Source organism: Eriocheir sinensis, chromosome 32, assembly GCF_024679095.1.
Source record: "Eriocheir sinensis breed Jianghai 21 chromosome 32, ASM2467909v1, whole genome shotgun sequence".
Lineage (NCBI taxonomy): Eukaryota > Metazoa > Arthropoda > Malacostraca > Decapoda > Varunidae > Eriocheir > Eriocheir sinensis.
In genome coordinates, this window is record NC_066540.1 from 5,362,333 (window position 1) to 5,381,775 (window position 19,443).

Below are 19,443 nucleotides of genomic sequence, written 5' to 3' on the forward strand. Positions count from 1 at the left end.
ACGGTCACTGGCTGAAATAGTACTGGTTCAAGTACTACTGGTTCAGTTTGCACTGGTTCAAGTTGCACTGGTTCAGATGACCACTGGTTCAGATGGTCACTGGTTGAAATAGTACTGGTTCAAGTAGTACTGGTTCAGTTTACACTGGTTCAGATGGTTACTGGTTCAAATGACCACTGGTTCAAATGACCACTGGTTCACTTGACTACTGGTTCAGTTGACCACTGGTTCAGTTGACCACTGGTTCAGATGACCACTGGTTCAGATGGTCACTGGTTGAAATAGTACTGGTTCAAGTAGTACTGGTTCAGTTTGCACTGGTTCAAGTTGCACTGGTTCGGATGGTCGCTGGTTCAAATGGTTACTGGTTCAGTTGACCACTGGTTCAGTAGACCACTGGTTCAGTTGTCTACTGGTTCAGTTGTCTACTGGTTCAGTTGGCACTGGTGCATGTGGTACTGGTGCAAGTGGCACTGGTTCAGTTGACATGGAACCGGATTTCAATACCTCGAGTTTCGCGATCCTTGAGTTTAGCGCCATACCTTCGGAATGAAGCAGGCGCGAAACTCGAGAGGGTACTGTAAGTGAGGATGTATTATCGGCGAAGAGTGTGCAAAGCTTTAAGGAAAAGTTGGACAGATACTGAGACGGGACCACACGAGCATAAGCCCAGGCCCTGTATAACTACAACTAGGTAAATACACACACACACACACACACACACACACACACACACAAACACAAAGTTAATAGGAAAAGTGAGGACGGAGGAAGACTGTGAAGAGCTGCAAAAGACCTGGATAGTGTATAGATGGGAGCCAGTTATGGGAGATGGAATTTAACCCTTTCATTGCTAAACGCTCGCAGTGAGCGTTAGGCGCATTTGCTGATGGTGCTAAACGCTCGCTACGAGCTCCAGCCGCACTTAAGTCTCCCAAGTATAAGTGTTCCAACACTATTTCTCACAGCACAGGATTGCCAATTGAGTGGGTTCTCCACTAAATTTGGTGGAAAATCATATCAGCCCAGTGCTGAAAATCTGTGGACGAGTAACTGGTGGAAGTTCTTGTCCAATATAGTGGTATTTTTTGCATAGTTTCACCTATCACCTGACTGATTCTTTGACCAAATAGTTGTAAATATTGCAGTTGGCAATACAACCTTGCCATAACCTCAAGGAGAGATATCCGCAGTTGCCTCAAAATGGCTGATCACCGCACATGCACTGACGTAAGTGTTCACGTTCAACACTCCCTGAGCGTGCATGTTCGCAGGAGAGGCATACATAACCAACTCTTATAGATCTGAGCCTCCTCTTTCTAATGATGTTTTTGGTTTTTAACTGTGATGAATAGTTTATGAGATACAGAGTTTAAAAGAGACCCCCCATTGGGCTGCCCGACTGCGCCTGAGGGGATAGCCGCGTCCCGCACCATGCGCAATGAAAGGGTTAATGCAAACAAATGCCATGTTATGGAAATGGGAAAAAGTAAAAAAAAGACCAATACAGGATGGGAGAAGAAAACTTAAAAGGTGGTACATGAAGAAAAAGATTTGGGTGTAGCGATGCAAGACACACTATCCCCAGAAAAGCACATAAACAAGCTGTTTGGAGAAACCTACAGGATGATGCAAAATATAAGGGTATCATTCCATTTTATGAACAAAGAAATGATGAAGAAAATAATAACAACATTGATAAAACTAAAACTTGATTATGTTGCAGTTGTATGGTCACCTCACAAAAAGAAAGATATCAGAAAGTTGGAAAGGATACAGAGAAGTGCAACTAAAATGGTCCCAGAACTCTCGAATATGATGTACGAAGACAGATTGAAGGAGATGGACTTGACGAAACTGGAACAAAGAAGAAAGAACGCAGGGGCTGAGAGGACATGGAAAGAAACTTAATAAAGGAACCTGTTTGAGTGACTTGAAAAAGTATAGTTTTCCACATAGAAGCGTTATTACATGGAACAGCTTACAGAAGAGGTGGTGGAGGCGAGCAGTGTCCAACAAATGAAAGAAAGGCTGGATGAATGTAGATATGGAGACGGGACTATTAGAGCTTAGCTCGTGCCTGGTAGACTACAAATAGGTGAATGAACTTAGAGGTGAGGTTCGTGATTTAAATGAGAGGACATCAAAAGAAGAGAAGGACTTTTTTTGGAGACTAATGGATATGAAAGTGAGGAAGTGGTTCACAGTGACGAGAGGAAGGAGAGAAAGAATCTAACAGAAAAGGATGAAGGGTGAAAAGTGTCATATACGAATATTAATGGAATAGTTTCATCGTGGATAGAGTTTAATGACTATTTGAGACAAAGAACCTGATATTGTAGGGCTGGCGGAAACTAAGTTGTGTGACCCAATTGAGTTGGTGGGGATTGGAGAAGGTGCAAACAACATATGGAGGAGAGACAAAGATAAAACAGGGAGGAGGTGTCATGTTGATGGTTAAAAAAGGCATTAGGGTGGAGGAGGTGATTGACGGTGAAGGCTTGGCAGAGGTATTGAAAGTGAAAATTGTGGGTGTTGAAGGAAGCAGTATGTAGTAGGGTGTGTGCCACCAAGAACAAGTGCATGGAAGGTCCGAGAATATGAACAAATGATACAAGACACGGTGAGTTGCCTGGATGGAATGTTGAGAGAGTGTGAGAGAATAATTATAATGGGTAATTTCAACTGCAAGGAGGTAGAATGGGAGGATTGGCAGACGCAGGGAGCAGAAGAGTCGTGGGGAGGAAGACTCCTGCAACTGGCAATGGAACATGTGCTGACTCAGTGGATTAAGGAACAAACCAGATTCGGGAAAGAAGGCGAGGCATCAAGACTAGACCTGGTATTTAACAAGGAGCCGGAAATAACAGAAAATCTTAAAGTAGATTGTCCAATAGCAAAGAGTGACCATGCGGTTGTGGAATTTGAAGTAACAGAAAAGAGAACGATTGACCGAAAAGAGAAGCACAAAATTGGGAGAAGCAACTACTGTAAGGCAGACTTTGTTAGCATGAGAACTTTTTTTGAAAATGCAAATTGGAGTGGGCTGTACAAAGCCAAGAATACACAGGATAAGTGGGAGGAGTTTTTAAAGCTATACAAGGAAGCCAAAAATAGATATGTCCCCTAGGTAACCAAAAGGGATGTTGGTGAAAAGGAGTGGTTTAACAAAAGATGCGAGGCAGCTAGAAAGAAAAAGGAGGAAGCTTGGAAGGGATGGAGGAGACGAAGAAGAATCAACTCGTGGAACGATTTCAAACAAGCAAGGAATGAATATACAGAGATTAGAAGAGAAGAAAAACGGAAATATGAAAAAGATATAATCGACAAGTGTAAAGACCAACCCAAACTATTCTAAAGACATGTGAACTGCAAATTAAATAATAGAGTAACAATCGATAAGCTGAAAATGGATGAGACTATATATGAGGACCCAGCAGAGATGGCAGAGGTGATGAATAACAGCTTCCATAGAGTTTTCACAAAAGAAGTCAAATTTGTACAACCACCGGGCCAGGAAAGAAGAAGGGTTATGCAGGAGATACAGTTAATTGTGCAGGAAGTCAAGGAAAGTTTGAACAAGCTAGCTGGATGTAAGAAAGGTAATGGGGCCAGATGGAGTATCAGGGTGGATCTTGAAAGAATGTAGTAAGCAACTTGCAAAGAAACTGCACTCCATAATGAGCGCCTCCCTGAGTGAAGGAAAGGTACCACAAGATTGGAAAAGAGCTAACATAGTGCCAATTTTTAGGGGAGGCAAGAGAGAGGACCCATTAAATTACAGATCAGTATCAATCACTAGTGTGGTTGCAAAGATATGCAAGAGGCTGGTTAAAAACAGGTGGTCGGATTTCTTAGAAAGTGAAAAAATTATCTCGGATTGCCAGTTTGGATTCAGGAGAGGGAGATCTTATGTCACCAACTTGTTGTGTTAATACTCAAGGGTGACATGTTTAATACAAGAGAGAGAAGGTTGAGCAGATGGAGTGTACCTGGATTTGAAAAAGGCATTCGATAAAGTACCGCACAGAAGACTAATTTGGAAAATTAAAAATAGGGGTGGAGTGGGTGATGGACTGATTAAGTAGGACTTCCTAACTAACAGAGAAATGAGGACGATAATCAAGGACAGGGTTTCCAACTGGTGCCCAGTGATGAGTGGAGTCCCGCTGGGTTTGGTGTTGGCACCAATAATGTTTGCTGTTTATATAAATGATATTGTAGATGGAGTGTCCAGCTATGTGAGTTTGTTTGCAGATGATGCAAAGCTATTGAGATGAGTGAATAATGTGAATTAAGGACTGTGAGGCATTGCAGAGGGACCTGGATAAAATATGGGAGTGGAGTGGTACATGGCAGATGGAGTTCAACCTTGGGAAATGTAAAAAAATGGAGTTTGGTAGGAGTGGTAGAAGATGTGAATATGATTATAAAATGGGAAGTGAGATAATAAACAGAGGAGTGGAGGAAAAAGATTTGAGAGTGACTGTCTCAGAGAACATGTCACCGGACAAACACATCAACAGGATAACGGGACAAACTATGAATTAACTGAGGAACATATGGACGGCATTTGTGTACTTGGATGAGGAGATGATGAAGAAAATAAGTTACAATGATAAGGCCAAGGTTAAAGTATGCAGCAGTGGTCTGGTCTCTTCACAAAAAGAACATAAGGAAGCTGGAAAGAGTGCAGAGAGTGGCAACTAAGATGGTACCAGAACTTAGAAATCAGACTTATGAGGAAAGACATGGGGCTCACAACCCTAGAGAGAGGAGAAAGAGACCTGATAGCAGTGTATAGGGTCGAGAGGAGTGGAGCATTTAGACAGAGAGGACCTGAGTGTGTGGAACGAGAGAGAAACGAGAGGACATGGGAAGAAGTTGAGGGCGACCACGTTTAGGAGAGATGTGAAAAGGTTTAGCTTCCCAAACAGAAGCATTGAGCTATGGAATAAACTGGAGGAAGAGGTGGTTTGTGCAAGAAACATTCATGACTTTAAGGAAAAATTGGATAAGAGTGGATATGGAGACGGGACAGCGCAAGCGTAGCTCTTTTCCATATGTCACAACTAGGTAAATACAACTACAGTACCCTCTTGAGTTTTGCGCTTGCTTCATTCCAAAGGTATGGCGCTAAACTCGAGGATCGCAAAATTCGAGGTATTGAAATCCATGTAAAAGCGCTTATTGGTTCCGACCCGTGGAAAATAATGACTTTTTCCAACTTTACTCCCTTAATTGTTATCACAATTTTTTCGACTTTACTCCCTTGTTATCTCAAAATACGTACCTTGTTAATAGGCAGAAAATGGAAAGTAAGAACAGATCGTTTTGAAGCCCCAGTTGAAGGCAGCTGCCTTACAATTGGCTGGCAGTTGTGAATATACACTTGTGATCCACGTGGTGTCGTCTGCTAAAGCAAGGGCGGTCGCTCGCGGTCACCGGCCGTGGGACAGTTGGACAAACCTATATTTTTCTGGTAGTTTTCTGTGTTATGAAATAATCTGCTAACTCTTTCTGTTAAAAATCATGAAATCACTAATATCATGATTGACTTTTCAATGCCTATTGAACGTTAACCGCTGCTGCCGCCACAAAATAGCTCGCGGAGAGGTTCAACTTGGTTACCGTTTCCTTATTTCCCTCAACGCTCACAAAGATCACAAGCGGACAGACAAGAACAAATCCAGGCAAATTAACACTTTTAATGCTGTGTATTCCCACTGCGCGCATGCATGGTGGACAGCAGAATGACTCATTTCATCGGGGAGATATTTCTCGCAACACCGGCCAGTGTAGTGGACCTTCTTCTTCTTCTTTTGTCCTGTAATGCTTTGTATCACTTCTTAGGTCCTCCTTCTCCACACTTTTATACTTCACAACATGCATTTAAGGCCGCTTTCACAGTCATTTTGTTTGTTTTGATCGTTACCAATTGTGGTGGTCGCCGCTATAGTATTTCCACGTGAAACTGGCTGATCGGGTAGTGGAGGCTGCGGGGTTAGTTACCACTTATTCTCAACATCTCTTGCCTCCTCTACAGCCGCCACTATCCCATCGGCCAGTTGCACGTGAAATACTAAGCGTCGATCGCCGCCATTGGTAACGATCAAAACAAACAAAGTGACTGTGAAAGCGGCCCTTAGTTACTTAACAGTGCGCACTTATACACTTCACCCTGAACTTAGGTGTTTTTCTGTCCTTTTCTGTCCCTGATTTTGCTTTTCTATGCCCTTTTGCTATTCTCACTATTACTTTTCACTGTAGCTGCCATGCATTACAGGTCAAAAGAAGAAGAAAAGGAAAACAACACTGGGAGATCTAGGGCTGTATTACTAAACATTCCGTCACCCAAGTACACATATTTGACAAGGCTTTCGTAGGAGTTTTGGGCATTTCCAGTAGTTTTATGACCCTGGTGGTAGTTTGACCCTTCTTCTGTGCCGTGAACGTGAAGAAACACTCATTATAACTTAATCGATCCCTCTTTGACCTTTAGAAATACTGATGTGAGAAGCGAGTATGTCTTATAATACCAACCCTACAATTTTCATAGACTTGATAAAAAGTTTTTTGGACTGTGGTTCCCCAGCACGGGGTGTTCTCTTATCTTGTTAATCAAATAGTAAGCAAAGCAGCTCTGCCAGTACATTTTATGAATCTCTTGGTGGGCCATCTTCCACTGCTCCTCACTCCTCAGCCACTGCCGTCGTCTGTTTGTTTACATGCAGCCGTTCGGTACCCACTTACCCACACTCGTACTCACAACCGTTTTCCATTCATAAGGACAACCAACAACTCGCTCCCGGTTGGGCATACGGGCAACCGCGGTTGTCCATGGCCCCAATGGTTGGACACCGCCTTTTAAGGCAGCACGCACGACGCTGATGGTAGGTAGACGTGACCCATGCATGTCAAAGCAACGCGAAACTCGTGGCGGTAATGCACAAAAGTCGTGATGGTAAGAATTTAGGACTAAGTGCTAAACTGAAGGATCGCGAGACTCGGATAGCGCAAAACTCGAGAGGGTACTGTAGGTAAATACACACACACACACACACACACACACACACACACACACACCGCTCCAGTAGCTCAATCGGTAAAGCGCTGTGCTGCAAGGCTTCATGGCCAAAAAGCAGCAGTTCGAGCCCCACTCTGGCCGGATTCTTTCTGTTGGCTAGGAGTGGTTACTGTTCCCCCTTGAGCAAGGGGGATGGGGTGTGTGGTGTGTGAGGTCCTGGCAGTACCCAGAGATTGACGATAATGAGCACTTGCTCATGTCGGGAGGGTACCTGCTGGCGAAAGCGAGTCCAGCTCGTGATCAGGCCGTGGTAAAACACACACACACACACACACATTGATACTGGTCAAAACAGATTTAAAGGTGATAAAAGTGAGAACAGGACCAGAAAATACAGAAGTTTTAAATGTTCTACTACAGTTGAAATGCGGTGAAAAACTGACATTAATGGCGTCATAAGTGCCCCCACACACAGCATGCCAGACAAGTGAAATTTATAACAAGCTGTTAGAAGGTACAAGTAAAGCATTAGGGAATATTATTAGAAACAGCAAAAATGTCATTCTAACAGGAGACTTTAACTAAAAATGTCAAATGGGAAGTTTGAAGTTAGAGGTGAAGAAAATACATGAGGAGCTAAACCTGCTAAAGTATTAAAACTGACCACAGATAACCTCATGATGCAGCGAGTAAGGAAAGAGACAAGATTTAGAGAAGATGAACCAGCAAGATTGGATTTAATTTTTACTAAAGGAATAGATTTGTTAACCCCTCTGAACCATAAAAGTTTTCCTCAGGTGATCCCCCATAATGCAGAAGTCATCAAAAAATACACTTCAAAGCTGAGAAAAAAGTCATAAAAGATGTTTTATAGAAAATTTTCTGGTGCACCCTGTTGTGAAATCCGTTTCTTTCTAGGTTGTTGCATTTGCCTGGAGTTCCATGATTCCCGAAAAATTCCAAATTTTTAATGGTGTGATGTACAGAAAAAATAATTGAAGAAAAGTTGCTCATTTTATCACAATGGAGTCTGACAAATATACAGTCGTCCCTCAAATAGTACAGTTTCTGCTTTATACGGATTGTCATACAAGACTTTTTTAGGATTTTTGAATTTTCCGCTCGTTGCACCAATTAGCCATGACATGAGTGGCAACACTGCTCTACCAGACTGCCACCCATGCACATCTCCTCAGTCCATGTGTGTGCACAATATCAGGAACACTGTTCTGCCAGATTGAAACCTATGCACTTTCCCTAAGTCCATGTGTGTGGACAACCTCAGCTATGCTTCTCCATTACCACATAACATGAACATGGGACCCAAGAGACAAGCCAAAACACCTGCTTTGCTTCAGCACCCCAGTCTTCAAGAAAGGTATTCACTTTGCAGAAGAATTCAGATTTAGGAGAAGTTACGTTTTGGTATGAGTTACGTTGCAGTAAGGCTGCGTTTACACCAAGCGAGTCGCATACGTCAAGTCATTTGATGTGATTCATTTTGACGCATCTCCGTTTACCGGACACCGACTGCGTCAACCTGAGTCAAGTCAGTACTCAGTCACCCATTTGACTTCATGGAGAATGGATGCATATTCTCTTGCTGAAGTAACTGCTTTGCTCTGGCTTTGTCGTCGCAGACGGAAAAATAGAGCTCCAATCTGGATGCATCATCTGAACACCAAGAGGCCAGATTTTGGAAGCTTCAGTCATTTATTCCCAGACCTGGTAAACTATCCAGAAAAATTCTACAACTTTTTTAGGATGACAAATGAAAATTTCAAGAAGCTGGTGGAGTTGACTGGACCTTCCATTAGGAAAATCAACACTAACTACAGGCATGCAATTGGAGCTGAAGAAAGAATGGCCATTTTTTTAAGGTAAGATGCTTTTTTATTGAACATTACAAAAATCATTACACGTAGGGCAATAGTAATTTAGTGACCTGAGGGCAGTAATGCTAGCTGGTGGTGAGTGAAACATTATCTTCTAAATTAGGTACTTCTCAGAGGTTAGAATACTATTCATTATACTGTACGTAATTGTCACTTGCATGGGATGTACTTGGTGGTGGTGTTGGTGTATGTGACTGACTCTGTTCAGTCCAGTAGCTATACTGGACAGAGGGTGTGGGCATCTTCCTACGAAAGGCTTCATATATTTCAATTCTTATGTCCATGTTGTCAATTGGCGACAGTTGTTTCATCATAGACAGCAGGCTTAACAAAAACTGGCGATCTCCATCATTATCATTTTGTGACACAGCTTGTTCTCTCAGTTGTTTTAATTCGTCTAGGAAATGCTTGTCCATCTCATCAGCACTGGCCTTGCTACGTTTCTTTATTGTGACACAAGGATTCTTTGATTTGGGAAGAATAGGCTTGGCATTGCTGTGATCCTCACAAGTTTCGATGTTACTTGCTGCCTTTTGAGGAGATGCATTGTCTGGTGCTTTGATGACAGCAGAAGGTGAAGAATTTTGAGCTGCATCTTCTGCTTCATAACAGGTGTCTTCATCAGGAGGTGTAGGGACGTTGGAGGATGTTGGTCGTGGCATCACATGAGGGATCAGAAATTGCATGGCATCGAAGTACACCCACTTCCTTGTTTGGGTATTACCTGATCCAGATGGTTTTTCACTACTCTTTCTTCTTTCCCTCATAAAGTTACTTCTTAGGTGGCGCCATTTATCCTTACATTCGGCTTCTGTAAAAGAGTTGAACGAAAAAAATAATATATATATATATATATATATATATATATATATATATATATATATATATATATATATATATATATATATATATATATATATATATATATATATATATATATATATATAATATATATATATATATATATATATATATATATATATATATATATATATATATATATATATATATATATATATATATATATAATTTTGTACGAAGTACATTAGTAAATGACAGGGTTATATTAAATGATAATGATTTTCACTACTGAGTGGTTATTTACTGTACGTTAACACTGTTTTTTTTTTCATTTTTAGGCATGTGGTTACTGGAGAATCTTTTGCTTCCCTTGGTTACCAGTTTCGTGTTGGCAAGGCCACTGTACACAAGATTGTCAAGGAAACCAGCAAAGCCATATGGGAAATATTACAACCTCAGTATTTGCGGGTACCTGATGAACACTAGTGGGAAGAATTAGCCAGAGCGTTTTTTGAAAAGTGTAATATTCTTAACTGTATTGGGAGCATTGATGGCAAACACTGTCGGTCGAAATGCCCAGCTAAAGCAGGATCACTTTTCTATAATTATAAAGGATACCATTCTATTGTTCTTCTAGCCATTGCTGATGCCAACTGTTGTTTCACACTGACTGATGTAGGGCAATATGGACGAAGCAGCGACAGTTCAGTTTTCACTGAGTCAAACATGGGTAGGTCATTTCTCTGTGGTAGTTTAGGCATTCCACAGTCACGTGAAATACCAAATACTGGAACCAAAACACCATTGTTTTTAGTGGGAGATGAAGCTTTTCCTCTGAAGCCTAATATTATGAGGCCATATCCTAGAAAGGACTTGGACTACCCCAAAAGAGTATATAATTATCGGATCAGCCGGGCTAGAAGAACAGTAGAGTGTACCTTTGGAATGTTAGCTAAAAAATTTGGTATACTTCAAACATTCATGGAGACAAGTGTTGAAGTATCTGAAACAGTGGTGAAAAGCATTTGTGTACTTCATAATTTCATTCAACATGAAAATAACTTCAACTACTTTCCAAGTGATGATGTGCATGATACAACACATTCACATTCCTCAAACTCAAGCCTGACAGCAACAAGAAGCAATAGGGCTACAGCAGAGGCTATGGCAGTTCATGATATCTTGAAAGAATATTGTGTTTCCCCAGGTGGAGCTCTTGAGTGGCAAGACTGAGCTATCCATCGTAATGTGTAGGTCATAGTAAATAAAATTAATATATAGTTCATAGCCTAATAAATGGTTCAAAATGAATAAAACTGTTGTCTTACCTGTACACATAAACCGTATGTATAGTTCATATCCTATATAATAAATGGTTCAAAGTGAGTAAAACTGTTGTCTTACCTGTGCACATAAACCGTATGAATAGTTCTTATTCTATATAATAAATGGTTCAAAGTGAGTAAAACTGTTGTCTTACCTGTACACGACAATGCAGCAGCAATCTCTTTCCATTCCATAAAGCAGCAATGACATCACAATCCCAGTGGTTGGGGTCACTGGAATCATAAATAGCAGGGCGCTCTTGAACTAAGTTGATAAGGTGTTCCACCAGCATACTTCAAGACACCATGGCAGACTCGCTGTGACTGACGTCAAAATAGGTCCAGTCCTATATGTGACTCGACGCGACGCGACGTGACTCGACGCATTCGGTGTGAACGGTTTCTTTCAAAAACCCATACAAATCAGTGTTAAAACTGGGGTGGCGATTCATGATGCGTCATGAATCGTCATGACGCGACGCAACGCGACTCAACGCGACTCGCTTGGTATAAACGCACCCTAAGGAGAACATACCATGTAAATTCGGGTCCCGCCTGGCTCAGCTGCTACTCACCGTCAAAAGTTGCCAGTTATGCAATTTCTGCTGCTGTGTTACCACGCTTGGCAACGGAGCCATCCCTGATTGATTGATAGTTTATTGTTGCAAGGGTCAGCGAGTGAGCCTTGTCATACAATCACACTCTCTCTTATTCTCTACCACAGTTTCTGTTGCTCTCTAAATCATACTTGAAATAAGAGACGAAATGGTAATTATGGAGATTGACTCCGCGCCTCCAAAATATGACATTACGCCTCCATATTATATAGCTAGGGGACACATATTTAAACTACTCCAATCGAACTTTAAATAACCTGACCACTAACGAGAGGGCTTCGCACCCCCTCGACAATGCACTGTGACTGCAGCAGAAAATGCATAACTGGCAACTTGGGCCCGTGGGTAACAGCTGAGCCAGGCGGGACCAAGATCCTGTAGAAGTGCCGAGGAGTATTTCTAAGGGGGGCACTAATTTTATATGGATTTTCAAATAGTACAGGGGTCCTGGGTCCCTAACCCCCGTACTAGTTGAGGGACGACTGTAGTTTATAATCTTTGACCAGGAAATTTACTGCCTACAGAGAGCCAAAGTTGTGGTGAAACTCAATAAATTATTTTGGTAAATATTTTTTTTTTCATTCTGGAATGAATCTCTTTGAATAAAAGTTGTAGAAAGTCATCCGTATAACTCAACTGTGAAATCAGATCATGATTTTGTTCCATTTGGCTGGAATTCCATGATTCCCCCAAAATTCCAAGTTTTTACTGGTGCAACATACCATACAGTCGTCCCTCAAATAGTATGGGGGTTAGGGACCCAGGACCCCCATACTATTTGAAAATCCGTATAAAATTAGTGCCCCCCCTAGAAACACTCCTGGGCTGCATTTGAGAGAGGGAATTGGGACTCTCGAAACATCCCAAGTGCTCTCAAACGCGTGATGCAGCAGCACGAGTTGCCAACTCGGCACGTCCGCTGGCTCGCAGCTTTGAGAGGTGGAGCGCCTTCGTGCTGTGATGACGTCATCAGTAAATATGGTGGCCCAAACAAACACATATAAGAGTTTCCATTGCATTTCACTTCTCTGTGCCACCATAACCACTGCAGCTTCCTTTTCATCTTCTGTTGTAAGGAGTTCGTCAGCCAGGACAGCTAGTAATGCATGTTAAACGTCGCCAGGAAGATCAGCATGCACCATTTTGCTGCGAGTGAGACGCCGTTACCATAGCAACGACGAGGCTTAGTAAAAGGACGGCCTTTATCTCCACTCTTGCAGCACTCTTGGAGCACTGGCAGTTACTGCGGCAAGAATTTCTTTTACACTATGATAGATACAAAATACACTGCTCTCATTCACATAGTATATATGCTCTCCCTACCGCAACGTAACTCATCCCAAAACGAAACTTCTAAATCTGAATTTTTCTGCAAGGTGAACACCTTTCTCGAACGCTTTGGGGTTTCAGCAGATATTTTGGTAGAACAGTGTTGCCACTCACGCCATGGCTACTTGGTGCGACGAGCGGGAAATTTAAAAATCCTAAAAAAAAATTTACATGACAATTCGTATAAATCTGAAACCGTACTATTGGAAAACATATAATATTTGAGGGACGACTGTACAGGAAAATTTATTGAAGAAAAGTTGCTCATTTTATCATGATGGAGTCTGAAAAATATAGTTTATTATCTTTGACCTGGAAATTTACTGCCTGTAGAGAGCCAAAGTTGCAGTGAAACTCGAAAAAAAAATTTTTGTAGTTTTTCATTCTGGAATGAATCTCACTGAATAAAAGTTGTAAAAAATCATCTGTATAACTCAACTGAGAAATCAGATTATGATTTGGACTGACTGTTTGGCTGGAATTCCATGATTCCCAAAAATTCCAAGTTTTTATTGGTGCGACATACAGGAAAATTTATGGAAGAGAAGTTGCTCATTTTATCGCGATGGCGTCTGAAAAATATAGTTTATAATCTTTGACCTGGAAATTTACTGCCTACAGAGAGTTGCAGTGAAACTCAAAAAAAATTTTTTTTGTAGTTTTCATTCTGGAATGAATCTCATTGGATAAAAGTTGTAGAAAATCATCCGTATAACTCAACTGTGAAATCAGATTATGATTTGGACTGACTATTTGGCTGGCATTCTATGATTCCCAGAAAATTCCAACCTCTGCTTCCCACTAATTTGAACACTCCTGTGAAGAAGATATTGATTTATCTAGCTAGAACATCGGGTAAATCAGTGGAGGTGTCAAGACTACGCTAAGCACGCACACAACGAACAGAAACTAAAGGAAGACCACCGAAACAGATCGGCTGAGGGAACATAATCGCTCTACAGACGCCATGATGCATAGGGAGGAACTGTAGACTATTTTTAGCACAGAGTCGTCTAATGGGCAAAAGAGGTGCCAGTTAGTCACTTAGCATCGGCATATACAATGTTACACGCACCGTTCAATTTCCAGAGAGCTTCTCGCTTCCTGGCGCTGGCGTCATGCTCGTCGCCCACATTAAAAAAAATTATATGATGGCAGCATCATAGTCATCGTTAAGGGGTTAACCCTCACAGCGTCGGCGTCGTACATGTACTACACAGGCTGAGTCACCTTCCCAGCGTCGGCGTCGTACATATACGACGCGACAATTTACGACACACACCGTGACTCAGATGTCATTTTTGACACTTTTCATGACTTAAACCTATGTTTTTTCAGCATTTCTGACATAATGGGAGAAAAAAAAATTTTGAAAAGTGCCGACGCTGGGGGGGGTCACGGGTGGGAAATGTTCCGACGCCATGGGGGTTAAGGGGGTACGCAACACCTGGGGTGTGTGTTTTGGTCAGATATAGCATTTTGCAAAACTGGGTTAAAAATGTTCTTATATTATCTAGAAATAGTCCCCAAGCAATGTTTTCCTCGTAGCGCAAATTTTAAAAGTCTGCCGCGGGTTTAAATGGACGAAGTTAAAGGTTAAATTTTGTCTCTTTTTTAATCGTAGAAAATCTAAAATCAATCAGATTTACGTGAAAAGTGCAGGGAATGTTGATTTTACAAGTAGCTAGTGACCTATCATTAGATATTGTTGATAGGGTAAAGGAGATAGAAGTATTAAGGGGAAAAAGTGACAAAAAACACGATTTTACGCGATGTTCGACGAACATAATAAAAGAAATACCATTATGCCTTTCTATATGGGAAACCTTCAGAGTATTTTCCATAGGGCTCTAGGCATACCTAAAGACTATTCACAACCAAACAATGAAAGTGATTGGTTATGTATTAACCCTTTCATTGCTAAACGCTTGCAGCAGGCGTTAGGCGTATTTGCTGGTGGCGCTAAACGCCCGCTGCGACCTCCACCTGCACTCAAATCTCCTGCGTATGAGAGTGTTCCAACACTAATTCTCACAACACAGGATTGCCAATTGAGTGGATTCTTCACTAAATTTGGTGGAAAATCATATCAGCCCAGCATGGCAAATCTACGGACGAGTAACTAGTGGATGTTCTTGCCCAATATAGCGGCATTTTTGCATGGCTTCACTTATCACCAACTGATTCTTTGACCAAATAGTTGTAAATGTTGCAGTTGGCAATGCTCCCTTGCCAGAATCTGAAGAAAAAATGTCCGCAGTTCCCTCAATATGGCTGATCATCACGCACGCACAGACGTAAGTGTTAACATTCAACACTCCCTGAACGTGCATGTACGTTCGCAAGAGAGGCACACATAACCGACTCCTATAGATCTGGACCTCCTCTTTCCAATGGTGTTTTTGGTTTTTAGCTGTGATGAATAGTTTTTGAAATACAGAGGTTAAAAGAGACCCCCAATTGGACTGCCCGACTGCACCTGAGAGGATAGTCGCGTCCACACTGAGCGCAAGGAAAGGGTTAATGGTGCTGTGTAATTTTGGTATTATTCTAGTGTTTTCCCATACTCACCCTTTGCAACCAAAATTGGCTAGGGAGCCATTGAGATTGCGGGGAATGCGGCGGTAAACATGAAATGCGTCGCAAGTGCATAATTTTTGAGTTATGGGGGGGTTGAAAATGCCCTAGATGTAGGGAAATTCCTTACAATTACTTAGATGTAGGGAAATTTTGTACATTCCGGGATTTTTTTACAAAGTACGAAAACCACACAATTTCACTCACTCTCCATACCAAGGAGGGGTTCGAGGGGGGCGAAGCCCCTCGTTACAGTATTGAGGTCATAATGAAGCATCTAAATGGTAAGTAATTTACGTCATAAGAAGCTTGCAACCATCATATACGACTATGTATTCACTTACTGGTAGCACAAACGAACGTGTGAGGCAGGTTTCGTACCACGTACGAACGCGTGAAGCAGGTTAGTGCAGAAGCTTCTTCGGAGGAGGACGGGTCTGGTGAAGCCGCCAGACCATCTTGGCGTCATCAGTTACGTAATAGCTAATGTTGACGAAGGGGACGTAAGCACCTCTTTCAATGTCCCTCAGCTAGCTGTTAGATTGTAAAGTTTGGTTAGGGTACTTTAAGAGGGGGGGTCCAGGGGGCGGGCGCAGCCCCCTCTTGGTTAGCAGGGGGATCGAGGGGGGCAAACCCCCCCCGTTAGCAGGTCATAAAGTTCGGTTGGAGTAGTTTAAATATGCTCCCCCACCCAAATACCCAGACTTCCCACGGGTCCCCCAAGATCGTTGGGGGAAGGGGCCAGATCTCGATCCACTACTGGCGCTGCCTTCATATTATGGTTGAGGGACATGTATTTTGTTTTTTGTTTTGTTTGAAGCAGATTCAAAATGCGGTCAGTCAGGATTCACGTGTTCGAACAGCTCGGGCAGGAGGTTCGAGAGCCTGCACTTGCTCTAGAACCCGCAGTACTGTTTAAGGCGCGGCGTTGGACGGATCACGGCTAGCCGGTGGTTTTGCTTGTGTCAGTGATAAACAATGAAGATACACCGTGTTCTGTGCCACAGACTCAACTAGCAGGACAGAAACCTTGCAATGACGTGACAACCTACTGGCACCAGTGCTAGAGAGAAGGCATGAGTGTGGTGTAGGCGGTTTATGTGGACGCAGATGGCCTCCGGCGCCACGCCACACCGGTAAGGTGAGCATCGTTTGGTTGGTTCACTACGCTTCTCTCCCAAAACAAGCTTGGGGATCCAGTGAGAATGCGTGGATTCCGTATGGGAAACACTAAATTCGTTGCAAATACTCATTTTAGTGGCAATGGGAGGAAAAATCCCTAAATGTAGGGAATTTCCCTAGATCTAGGGAATTTTTGCCCCCCCACCCCCCACAAAAAAATACGCGATTGCGACGGATTTCGTGTCCCCCACCCGAAACCCCGCATTCCCACAGGTTCCCAAGCTTGTTTTGGGGGTGAAGGGGGAGTATGAGCAAACACTAGAATTTTACCGTAATTTTAAGTGTCGCTACATGAATACGCACATGTATACGTATAAGTATACATATAATTATACATACAGTGTTCTGGCTCGTACAAAATGTAGGCAACATAGATGCCTACTTACCTGCAAAGTTTCATCGCAATACCACAGATAGTTTAGTTAGATGACCTCAGTTGTCCTGTACCCCTTTAAGTGAAGTGCAACTGATAAGAGCCCACTGTAAAAAGTGACCATGAAGTATTACAAACAGAAATTGACGAAGAATGTGAAGAAACTGGATTAGGGAGACATAAAGAGAAAAGAAGAAATCCCAATAAAGCTAGATATAATGATTAATGAGCTTTTTTTGGTAGCATAAATTGGTCAGAAATGAAAGAGCAGAGAAAAGTACAAGAAAAATATGCCTACTTCCTTAAAACTTATAATGAAGGTGTAGTAAAGTGGGTACCCTACTATGTAATAAGGAAAAGAGGGAAAAAAGGAGTGGTTTAATACAAAATGTCTGGAAGCAAAGAAAAATAAAGATAGAGCTTCGAGAAACTTAAAAAGGAGAAAGAATGACAAATTGAGAAAGCTATAAACAAGCTAGAAATGATTACACCAAAGTGAGAAGAGAAAAAGAAAAGAATATAATGTAAGGAAGACTCAAAACTTTTCTATAGACATATAAATAAGAAATTGAGGAAAAAAAGCTGTGAATATGATGAGAGTGGGTGACCAAGTCTATGAGGATGCAAAGGAAATCTATGAAATATTAAATGAAATTTTTCAAAAAGTATTTACCCAAGCAACAGAATTTGAAATTTGAAAAGTTGCCTCAGAACACCTGATTAATTGTCAGTCGATGCAAGACAAGTGATCTTAAAATCGATCCCCATGTTGCTTACCTAAGCAGCTGGGAGCGACACAATTAAGGTCCACAAAATGACATGAATTGGGCAAAAAATTGTTATTAAGAGAGAAAAGAGAAAGACTTGAGAGTTAGTCATACAGAAAACTATGTATCACCTGAATGTCACATCAACAAAATATTTGGAGAAACATTAGTTATCAAGATATATAAGATTAGCATTTTACCACTTGGCCAAGGGCATGATGAAGCAACTAATTACTTCATTGGTCAGACAAAAATTGGAATATGCTTAAGTAGCTTTAGTTTGGAAGTTGAGGATAAGGTTCTTGTTTAAAAAAAACTTGAAAAAGACGACCCATTCCTGGACCTCCAAGTTCATCCGTGCATCTCATACAATATTTTACGTGCACCAGCCAATATAGAATCTATTTCACGTATATTCACCTTTATGTAGCCACCTACGGCCTTCCTCTTCGTGTCTATGTAGCCTCCAACAACACCCATTGTAGCGGGATAGCGGTGAAGGCCTTTTGGCGACAATCAACAGACTGTCACACCCACACTGCTTGCAAACAAGTATCAAACGCCACACACACACTCAAGAGCACCGCTAAGCTACAAGCACCTCTTTCAAGCGTCACACCATCACTGACGTCTGCACTCTGCACTCGGCCGTCAGTCAGTCCCTCACCTCACGCCTCCCCCTCTCCTCCAACCACCCATCCCAGCATCTCCGACAGTTGCCAGGTTTTTCACCAGTCAGAATTTTTTTCGAACAGGCACAGGACAGGTATGTATGCCTGTGTCTCTGTCTGAAGTGTTGCTTCACGTTGAGACACATGTGTGGGAATCAGTAAAGGTAATATCTAGAAGTGGGGTGTTATCACTGCTTGGTGTGACCGCTCACTGCGAGGGTTATCACTTATCAGCTGATCGACTGGCTGGCTACCCTCCCCTCCTCCAGCCACATTAGACGATGAGCAGTCAATGACTAAGATTTCACCACTTCAAGGGCTTCATCAGCACCAGCCACCACGGCACTAACTCAAACTGGATCCTGGGTCGTTTCAGCCGTGAATCTGTAAAGTCCGAACTCGCTATAACGGCCAAAGTGTCAAACGGCCGAAACAATTAACATGTACGGCGTACGGTAAAGTTTACAGCCGAAAAATCCAATCTTTATCAAGAAACTTTATAAATGGAAGAGGCTATTTGTCCATCGATCGTTGCAGCATGAAGTATATATATAGTCTGACTATCTCCACGTACCATTAACCTTGATATATATATATATATATATATATATATATATATATATATATATATATATATATATATATATATATATATATATATATATATATATACACAGTGGCGGATCCAGGAGGGCGGCCGCTCCCCCTTAGGACCCCTTTCAGAGATTCACTGAGATAATGATTATGATAGGGGAGAGCGGTGATGATTCGGACAGTGGGATGGTCCGGCCATAGCACTTTATACTGTAAAATGTATGGGAGTGAGTGCCACGAGATTTTGCGTGAATTGTTGCCTAGGCCCATGCAAGTCCGATTTTA

The 19,443-nt window shown here is 41.9% G+C and overlaps 1 protein-coding gene and 1 pseudogene across 8 annotated transcripts in view; both read right to left on the reverse strand.

The window, feature by feature from the left end:
* Positions 1–19,443, reverse strand: part of LOC127006081 (seipin-like) — a 165,374-nt gene that overhangs the window by 108,555 nt on the left and 37,376 nt on the right. For 2 of the 8 annotated variants that reach the window (XM_050875587.1, XM_050875584.1), the window contains exon 1: positions 18,314–18,546. The exons of 3 other annotated variants lie outside the window; for them this stretch is intronic. Coding sequence is in view for 4 of the 5 variants with exons in the window: in XM_050875584.1 (XP_050731541.1) it covers positions 18,314–18,373 (60 nt within the window). In the remaining variant the exon portion in view is untranslated. 3 more of the 8 variants (XM_050875580.1, XM_050875581.1, XM_050875583.1) reach the window with 3 other exon arrangements.
* LOC127006082 (uncharacterized) lies at positions 8,439–11,891 on the reverse strand (annotated as a pseudogene).